Source organism: Coregonus lavaretus (assembly GCF_964263955.1).
Source record: "Coregonus lavaretus genome assembly, chromosome: 28".
NCBI lineage: Eukaryota > Metazoa > Chordata > Actinopteri > Salmoniformes > Salmonidae > Coregonus > Coregonus lavaretus.
The window spans coordinates 38764071-38773670 of NC_140015.1; the positions used below are offsets into that span (position 1 = coordinate 38764071).

General features: G+C 47.2%; 1 protein-coding gene across 1 annotated transcript; it reads right to left on the minus strand.

Annotated features, from left to right (window-relative positions):
- Positions 1 to 3755: 3755 nt before the first annotated feature.
- Positions 3756 to 8330, minus strand: LOC311103262 (monocarboxylate transporter 6-like; the record flags this gene model as incomplete). The annotated part of the gene is made up of 5 exons (XM_084144796.1): positions 3756 to 4000; positions 5276 to 5532; positions 5893 to 6508; positions 6956 to 7096; positions 8270 to 8330. 5 exons carry the CDS (start codon positions 8328 to 8330, stop codon positions 3756 to 3758), a joined length of 1320 nt encoding a protein of 439 aa, XP_084000922.1.
- Between the last annotated feature and the right edge of the window lie 1270 nt (positions 8331 to 9600).

The window sequence follows — 9600 nt, forward strand, 5'->3', positions numbered from 1 at the left end:
AGATCGAGGGAGATTATCAGTGGTCTTGTATGTCTTCCATTTCCTAATAATTGCTCCCACAGTTGATTTCTTCAAACCAAGCTGCTTACCTATTGCAGATTCAGTCTTCCCAGCCTGGTGCAGGTCTACAATTTTGTTTCTGGTGTCCTTTGACAGCTCTTTGGTCTTGGCCATAGTGGAGTTTGGAGTGTGACTGTTTGAGGTTGTGGACAGGTGTCTTTTATACTGATAACAAGTTCAAACAGGTGCCATTAATACAGGTAACGAGTGGAGGACAGAGGAGCCTCTTAAAGAAGAAGTTACAGGTCTGTGAGAGCCAGAAATCTTGCTTGTTTGTAGGTGACCAAATAATTTTCCACCATAATTTGCAAATAAATTCATAAAAAATCCTACAATGTGATTTTCTGGATTTTTTTTCTCAATTTGTCTGTCATAGTTGACATGTACCTATGTTGAAAATGACAGGCCTCTCTCATCTTTTTAAGTGGGAGAACTTGCACAATTGGTGGCTGACTAAATACTTTTTTCCCCCACTGTAAAGGCAACGGTTTTAGCTTGGTATGTCAGGGTGGGTTGTTTGGTGAAAAAAAGAGGGTGGTCAGCACACAAAATGTTCATTTTGCGATTTAAAATATATATTTTTTTTATATGATATTTTTCTCATTTTTTCTGGCTTGTATTGTGGGGTGTTTGGAAATGTAGGTTGGGCCATGTTGGAGGAAGCAAGCTGTGAAAAACCGAAAATAATAAGTTCATTTACTTTTAACCATCAAGCTTCCAAAGTGCTTCACATACACTAACTGTTGTCAACACTGACAGAAGGAAGAGAACGGGCCTCCATGGTAACCTGTCACCAGACTGAACAGGGCCTCCATGGTAGACTGTCACCAAAGACTGAAAAAGATAATTGACAACATGATTGATTGGTCAGGGCTTTCACTGGTTGGCCCAGGTTGGGGGAAGGAAACTGTGAAAAATGAAGTTGAATTAGTCCATTTACTTTCAACCCTCAAGCTACCAACATACTTCCCCATCCATCATAGGAGCCTGTCACTGAAAGGCCAAAGACGATAATTGATCAGATAATTGATCAAGTAATTGGTCAGATAATTGATAAGATAATTGATTAGGTAATTTATCAGATAATTTATCAACTAATTGATCAGATATTTGACTGATCAGGGCTTTTACTGGACACAGTCTTCAGTATTATGTGTTTACCAGAATATTGTTTGGGGGGAAAAACTGGTCAGGTTAAAAAAGACTCAGATAAGACATGATAAGAATCTGAGTTGTGACTGACTGGACACGCTAATGGAGGCACGTCTTATATGTGGCACAGTCTGGACAATATCTTTAATAGTACACCAAATTTGACAAATAGGCATTATAGGCAATTTTTCATGAAGAATATTAAAACAATGTCACATCACACATTCCACAAGGTGGCGATAAAGTTGAGTGTAAAGGTGAGTGGAAGGAAAAGAGAAAGTAGCAGGAAGTGAATGACATCAGAGCTGTTGCATTAAAATTGAAGGCCTATTCGATCCGGTCTGTCCTCAAATTCAGATTATTATTATACAGTGATAATAAAACATCAAACAAATTTGACACATGAACACAAATCAACTTACTTTCATAGAAAAGGTTTAATATTCTGTAAACATTCAATATTAAATCTTCAGAATTAAGTTGAATAAAATACAAAATATATGTATATCCTTGACATTGTTTCATCTTCAGTTATATCAAGGCATCTGAGAAGTCACAGAGGATATTCAAAAAGGTGCAGGAATACATTCATAGCCATACTCAGTGTTGTCATGGTGACAGTGTACAACCAACCATAATCTCCTCCTACAGTGAAACAGTTAAAGCACTAAAAAGTTAGGTTGGCCATTTTATTGGCAGTACAACGCCGCTCTAGCACGGGGTGTCAAACTCATTTTGCCCCGCTGGCCGCATTCAGTCTTCACCAAGGTCCGGAGGGCCGCCCTTAAAATTGGTATATATTTTCTTGCCGTCAAAAGGTGCAAAATGTCCTCTATCCATCGGTTTTTGACATTTCTATGCTCCCTGACTGTCTAGCTTTCATTTTGATGACTGTTAGCACGCTGGACAGAGTGAAGAGACTAAATGTAGGTCCATTATAATTTCTAAATAGTTATGATTTGGTTTTAATCATTTAAATGTCGATTGAGTTCGTTGTTAGGCCAACATTTTTAAAAATATTTATTTGCGTCTACCAGTGGGCCGTACGTTAGACAGAGATACTGTAGCGTCTACCAGTGGGCCGTATGTTAGACAGAGATACTGTAGCGTCTACCAGTGGGCCGTACGTTAGACAGAGATACTGTAGCGTCTACCAGTGGGCCGTATGTTAGACAGAGATACTGTAGCGTCTACCAGTGGGCTGTATGTTAGACAGAGATAATGTAGCGTCTACCAGTGGGCCGTTTGTTAGACAGAGATACTGTAGCGTCTACCAGTGGGCCGTACGTTAGACAGAGATACTGTAGCGTCTACCAGTGGGCCGTACGTTAGACAGAGATACTGTAGCGTCTACCAGTGGGCCGTACGTTAGACAGAGATACTGTAGCGTCTACCAGTGGGCCGTACGTTAGACAGAGATACTGTAGCGTCTACCAGTGGGCCGTACGTTAGACAGAGATACTGTAGCGTCTACCAGTGGGCCGTACGTTAGACAGAGATACTGTAGCGTCTACCAGTGGGCCGTACGTTAGACAGAGATACTGTAGCGTCTACCAGTGGGCCGTATGTTAGACAGAGATACTGTAGCGTCTACCAGTGGGCCGTATGTTAGACAGAGATACTGTAGCGTCTACCAGTGGGCCGTACGTTAGACAGAGATACTGTAGCGTCTACCAGTGGGCCGTATGTTAGACAGAGATACTGTAGCGTCTACCAGTGGGCCGTATGTTAGACAGAGATACTGTAGCGTCTACCAGTGGGCCGTATGTTAGACAGAGATACTGTAGCGTCTACCAGTGGGCCGTATGTTAGACAGAGATACTATAGCGTCTACCAGTGGGCCGTATGTTAGACAGGGGAGAGAGGGGAGGGAGAGGAAGGAGGGAGAGAGGGGAGGGAGAGGAGGGAGGGAGAGAGGGGAGGGAGAGGAGGGAGGGAGAGAGGGGAGGGAGGGAGAGAGAGAGGGGAGGGAGAGAGAGGGGATGGAGAGTGGGGAGGGAGAGCGAGGGGAGGGGAGGGAGGGAGAGAGCGAGGTGAGGGAGAGAGAGAGGGGATGGAGAGTGGGGAGAGAGAGAGGGGAGGGAGGGAGAGAGGGGAGAGAGCGAGAGGGGATGGAGAGTGGGGAGGGAGAGAGAGGGGAGGGAGAGTGGGGAGAGAGAGAGAGGCGGGGGAGGGAGAGAGGGGAGGGAGAGCTAGCATGTGACAGAGTGTGACTTCCAAATCCAGACTAAATCTGTGTGCAAACTCTGTTGTGTTGTGCATGCCTGGATACGTATGTACGTACATAGGCATCACATTGATGATAACAGTAGTGCGTGTGTAACCTCCCAGTTCTTCCCTATGAAGACAGCAGACAGCAGGCACCACAGAGATCCTATCATTCATTGATTCATCATAGTGAGCAGTTCCTGTGATTTGTTGCGGCTCCTACAGACCAAGGCTCGTGGAAGGCTACCTCCTTACTTCATTCTGATTCTAGACGTAATTCTATGGCAGGCAGGTACACAGTTTGTCTCACTGGGTTACACGTGCGTATTAGTACGTCACACGTTGGTGACATAAACAGTGTCTGCTGCTTTCCCTCCCTGTGTAGAAGGAACATGGCGGTACTGGCAGTCAGGGGCTAGGGTGATAGCAGCAGGAGGACCTGATTTCTTCTTCTCTTCTCTGTCCTTCTGTCTGTCCAGATAGTAGAAGGCTCCGATGAGGAAGAGGCCAGAGGAGGAGACGGTCACACTGCAGGCGTAGAACACATAAGAGTACTGGCCTGTGTTGTCCACCAACATGCCTGGAAGAGAGGCACATGAAGACACGCACAGCGTTAGGAAAGACTTGGGTAACACTTTATTCGAAGGGTACCTACGTTACGATGTCATAACACGTTCATAACCCACACAAAACAGTTCATAAGCAGTACATAAGCATTTCCTAGAAGGCTTGTATCAACAACCACATGTGATGCTATAACAGCCAGAGAACAGCTATATTTAAGCGTGGCAGTGTGTGTCCTCACAGCACGTTCATCTGAACTGGATCCTAGTTCAGCACAGCTCTGCCACTGGGCTAGTAGGCTACCACCAGGCGTTGACATTTGAGTTGCCATGGCGCTGGAAACCAGAGACCATGGGTACACTAGGCCACTCCCTCCTCCAGTCAGCCTGCCCCGCCCTCTGCCCTGAACACACATGCCAACACACACGCAAGTACATTCTTGCATGCATACATACTCTCTCTCTCTCTCTCCTGCCTAGGGTTATGTCTTTGGGCAGTGACTCCTGGAACAGGACAGAGCCATTCCCTGTCGACCCAGATATTGCTACCCGCCTGACACAAGCACGCGCACACACACAGACACAAACACACACACAGTGGAAAACAGAGCACATGACCCAGTCACATCCCCAGCTATGACATGGGAATCCAGCGGACGGAACATTCCATTTCCCCGTGTGACAAAACTCATACCCTCCTCAGTCCTCACATAACATAACACGTTTATACTGGCCATAACTTGACAAGAACCTTAACATCTATGTCTATATGAGTCACTGTGTCCAACACCACCACCTGTTGTTATGCTGGCCACCTACTGACCAACAATGATACAATTAGACTGTAAATAACTTGACATGCGGTAGGGGAAGTCATTGATTCTGTACAACAGACAAAGAATACACACATAGGATTTGAACATTAGATGCCATAGACTAGAAGACCATACTGTACCAAACATATTGTATGGGGAAATTCTCACACTGAGATACAGTGAAAAGGACAAAGATACGTGCACACACACACTCACCACTGGTGTACCACACATCCCCACAGCTCCCGCAGTGTGGCAGAGCCCGCGGAACCCCGCTCTGGGGGCCCCAAACCCCCCAAAAATACAAATTGGGATTGCCCCCCTCCCCACTCCCCAGATAGCATATGAACATGTCATAAAAGCCATGGCAAAAATGTTTTGAATTAAAGGAAATTCGCTGTAAAACTGCAAATGTTTATCTTTGGCTCATTGCAAAATGTGTAGAAGTACACCACTGACACGCACAATACACAGTACCTGCGAGCGGCGGTCCAATCAGCAGTGTTCCACTCTCTAACATACTGATGAGACCCAGGGCAGAGGAGAAGCGGCTCATCTCCACCGTTTCCATCAGTACCGTGAAGAGCAGAGAGCCAATCACAGACATGGACAGACCAAAGATCACCACGTAGGTCAGGAGCACGGGGAAGGTGGCGGCCGCACCACAGATACTGTTACTCAGCCCGTTGACCAGGAGGGCTACTGCAAACACATACACAAAACAGCCACTGCCCCTGAGAGGAGGAGGAGGAAGAGGAGGAGGAAGAGGAGGAGGAGGAAGAGGAAGAGGAGGAGGAGGAAGAGGAGGAGGAGGAGGAAGAGGAGGAGGAAGAGGAGGAAGAGGAAGAGGAGGAGGAAGAGGAGGAGGAAGAGGAGGAGGATGAGGCAGAGGAGGAGGAGGATGAGGAAGAGGAGGAGGAGGATGAGGAAGAGGAGGAAGATGAGGAAGAGTAAGAGGAGACCAATTTATTATCCTTATTTTTTTTTAGATCACCTAATTTTTATTAAATGTTTTCTTGCTTGGGATTCGAACCAGCAACCCTCTGGTCCGGTTGCTGACCCACGCCTAACCTCTAACATCCAGGCTACAGTACCTGAAGCGCGGCAGGCCGAAGAAGACAGCCGCCACGGGTCTCACAGCAATGTTGACCAGGCCCAGTGTGGCCATCAGCAGCGCGGCTCGGTCCGGTTCCATACCATGGGCTGTAGCATAGGGCACCAGGTAGACCAGGGGAACTACAAACCCCAACATCATCCACGTCACCCCCAGGGCATAGGCACGGTAACGAGGGTTACTGACCAACAGGTCAAAGGCCATGTGTCTCCGTAGGAACACCACAAGGTCACTGAGTGCTGTCCTAAGTCTTGCCTTAAGCCCCTCCTTCTCCTGTTGGAGAGGACCTTTGATTGGTTGCTTGCTGAGCCCCTGGGCAGCCTTGTTAGTGAGTGTCCTCGGGGCCCCTCTGTGTTTGTCCCCCAGGGGCCTCATGACGGCCCCACACACGCAGCAGTTCAACAGCAGCCCTCCCAGGACCAGGAAGCTGCCTCTCCAGCCAAACTGGCCCAGCAGGAAGTTGGCCAGCAGGGGTAAGGTGCTGAGGCCCAGGGCCGTGCCAGTGGACGACAGGGCATTGGCGAACGCCCGCCGCCTCAAAAAGTAGTGCCCCATCATGGTCACAGAGGGCTGGAAGGACAGGCAGAACCCCAACCCTGTATGTGGAGGAGAGAAGAGGACAGAGGTACTGATGAGGATGATTCATAATGCCTCATAGAAAGATAAGTCTTATATTGGGGGGTTTATAGTGTGTGTGTGTGTGTGTGTGTGTGTGTGTGTGTGAGTGTCTTTAACTATACTTGTGGGGACCAGAAGTCCAGTAGGGGGACCAGAAGTCCCCACAAGAATAGTAAACGAACAAAAATGTTACCAACTGGAGACATTTTGTTAGTCCCCACAAGGCCAAATGCTATTTCTAGGGGGTTTAGGGTTAAGGTTAGAATTAGTGTTAGGGTTAGAATTAGGTTTAGGGTTAGGAGCTAGGAGGTTAGGTTAGGGAAGGTTAGGTTAGGTTAGGGAAAATAGGATTTTGAATGGGACTGAATTGTGTGTCCCCACAAGGTTAGTTGTACAAGACCGTGTGTGTGTGTTTTCCCTCTGACCTGCGATGATGCTGGTGATGTAGAGTTCTGTGATGGTTCTGGCCAGCGCGCTGACCACCATGCCTAGTCCACTCAGAACCCCTCCCACCATCACCGTTACCCGGCAACCAAAGCGTTCCACGAGCACGCTGCATAGTGGACCTGGAGAGAGGAGAACAATGTTCAATCATAATACAACAACACACAGACAGGGGCCGCACACACACACTCACACACACACACACACACACACACACACTCACACACACACACACACACACACACACACTCACACACACTCACACACTCACACACACACACACACTCACACACACTCACACACACTCACACACACACACACACTCACACTCACACACACTCACACTCACACACTCACACACACACAATCAATCACACACACTCACACTCACACACACACACACACACTCACACACTCACACTCACACTCACTCACACTCACTCACACACTCACACTCACACTCACACACACTCACACACACATACACACACAAACTCACACACACACTCACACTCACACACACACACACACACACTCACACACACACACACACTCACGCACCACACACTCACCAAAAACATACAATGTACTGATTAGCATATCAGATCACCCTAACTAGCATCATCAATGCATTATCACTGAACATGGAACAATAGTCTGCAAAAAGAGGACAGGAAGCCGTTCATTTCCACTAAAACACAGCTGCTGAAACCCACTCTGTAAAGTCATTCAGCAGACACTTCCTCCCAATGCTGGGAACGTCTGGTGGACCAAAGCTTTAAAATAAAAATCAGTTCACTCCCCCGTCGGCCAGACTTGTTAGTTGGTGTTCTAGGCTTATGTATAAACGCTAAGCGCAATTAGCCTGGGAAAAGGTCACGAGGTTACCCACACTGTGACGGGTGGCTATGTCTGCAGGCTCTTACAATAATGTGCTCAGATACAAATTATCTGACTGATCATCTTCCAGCTCTTAAATCCAACTATCCAAGACAGGCCTAAGCTTACAGGAGTACCTATCAGGCTAATTGATTGAAATGAACATGAAATTCAGAGTACTGAGAACTCTTGGTACTGTCTTTGATGTGGGAATAATGAGTCCATTCTTTGAGCTGTCTCATCTGTGCTCTGTGTCATGATAATGTCTGCTCCAGTCATGTGGTCTCATCTGTGCTCTGTGTCATGATAATGTCTGCTCCAGTCATGTGGTCTAGTCAGATCTCTGTCATGATAATGTCTGCTTAAGTCATATGGTGTAGTCAGATCTCTGTAACGGTAATGTCCTCCATCCCTACCTCCATCCACCCTCCATCTCTCCATCTCTTCCTCCATCTCTTCATCTGTCCCTACAACCATCCCTCCATCACCCTGTCCCTCCCTCCTTCCCACTGTCCCTCCCTCCCTCCCTCCCCCCCTCCCCCCCTGTCCCTCCCCCCCCGTCCCGTCCCTCCCTCCATCTCTCCCTCTGTCTCCTCCAGATTCATCTGGTTAAAACCAACCCTGTCCACTGTAAAATCCTTGCAGCTTTGAATATCCCAATATCTCGGTCCATTGAAAAAAGCACCAGTCTGACACACAGGCACTGCAGTCATTAACCCAATATGATACATGATGCTTGTTCCCATCAGTTGATAACTAAAAGCACTGCTAGAACACATACTTACATTTGAGTCATTTAGCAGACTCTCTTATCCAGAGCAACTTACAGTAGTGAGTGCATACGTTTTCTACTTGTCTCCCGTGGGAATCAAACCCACAACGCTGGCGTTGCAAGCACCATGCTCTACCAACTGAGCCACACATGTTTGACCTTTGACATCTAGAAATGAAGAACACTGACGTCACGCAACAATAATTACATGAATTCATAATTTACAGTGATGACACTGGATCAACTCTAATATAGATGGATCAACTGGAGATCTAATACCGATGGATCAACTGGAGATCTAATATCGATGGATCAACTGGAGATCTAATATCGATGGATCAACTGGAGATCTAATATCGATGGATCAACTGGAGATCTAATATCGATGGATCAACTGGAGATCTAATATCGATGGATCAACTGGAGATCTAATACCGATGGATCAACTGGAGATCTAATATCGATGGATCAACTGGAGATCTAATACCGATGGTCTACGGTCCAGAAGGAGTAAAAGGCTTACTGTAAATAAGGAAGGATGCTGTGGTTCACACTATCATTCCACTTCAGCGAATCACCAGTTAATGTTCCTCTTGGCTTTAGTTCTCCTCAGTAGAAAGAGAAAGAGAGAGGGAGGGGGGGAGGGAGGGAGATATCAAGAGGAGGAATGGGAGAGAGGGAGGGTCAGGGTGATATAAAGAGGAGGAATGGGAGAGAGGGAGGGAGGGAGGGTGATATAAAGAGGAGGAATGGGAGAGAGGGAGGGTCAGGGTGATATAAAGAGGAGGAATGGGAGAGAGGGAGGGTCAGGGTGATATAAAGAGGAGGAATGGGAGAGAGGGAGGGTGATATAAAGAGGAGGAATGGGAGAGAGGGAGGGAGGGTGATATAAAGAGGAGGAATGGGAGAGAGGGAGGGTCAGGGTGATATAAAGAGGAGGAATGGGAGAGAGGGAGGGTCAGGGTGATTTAAAGA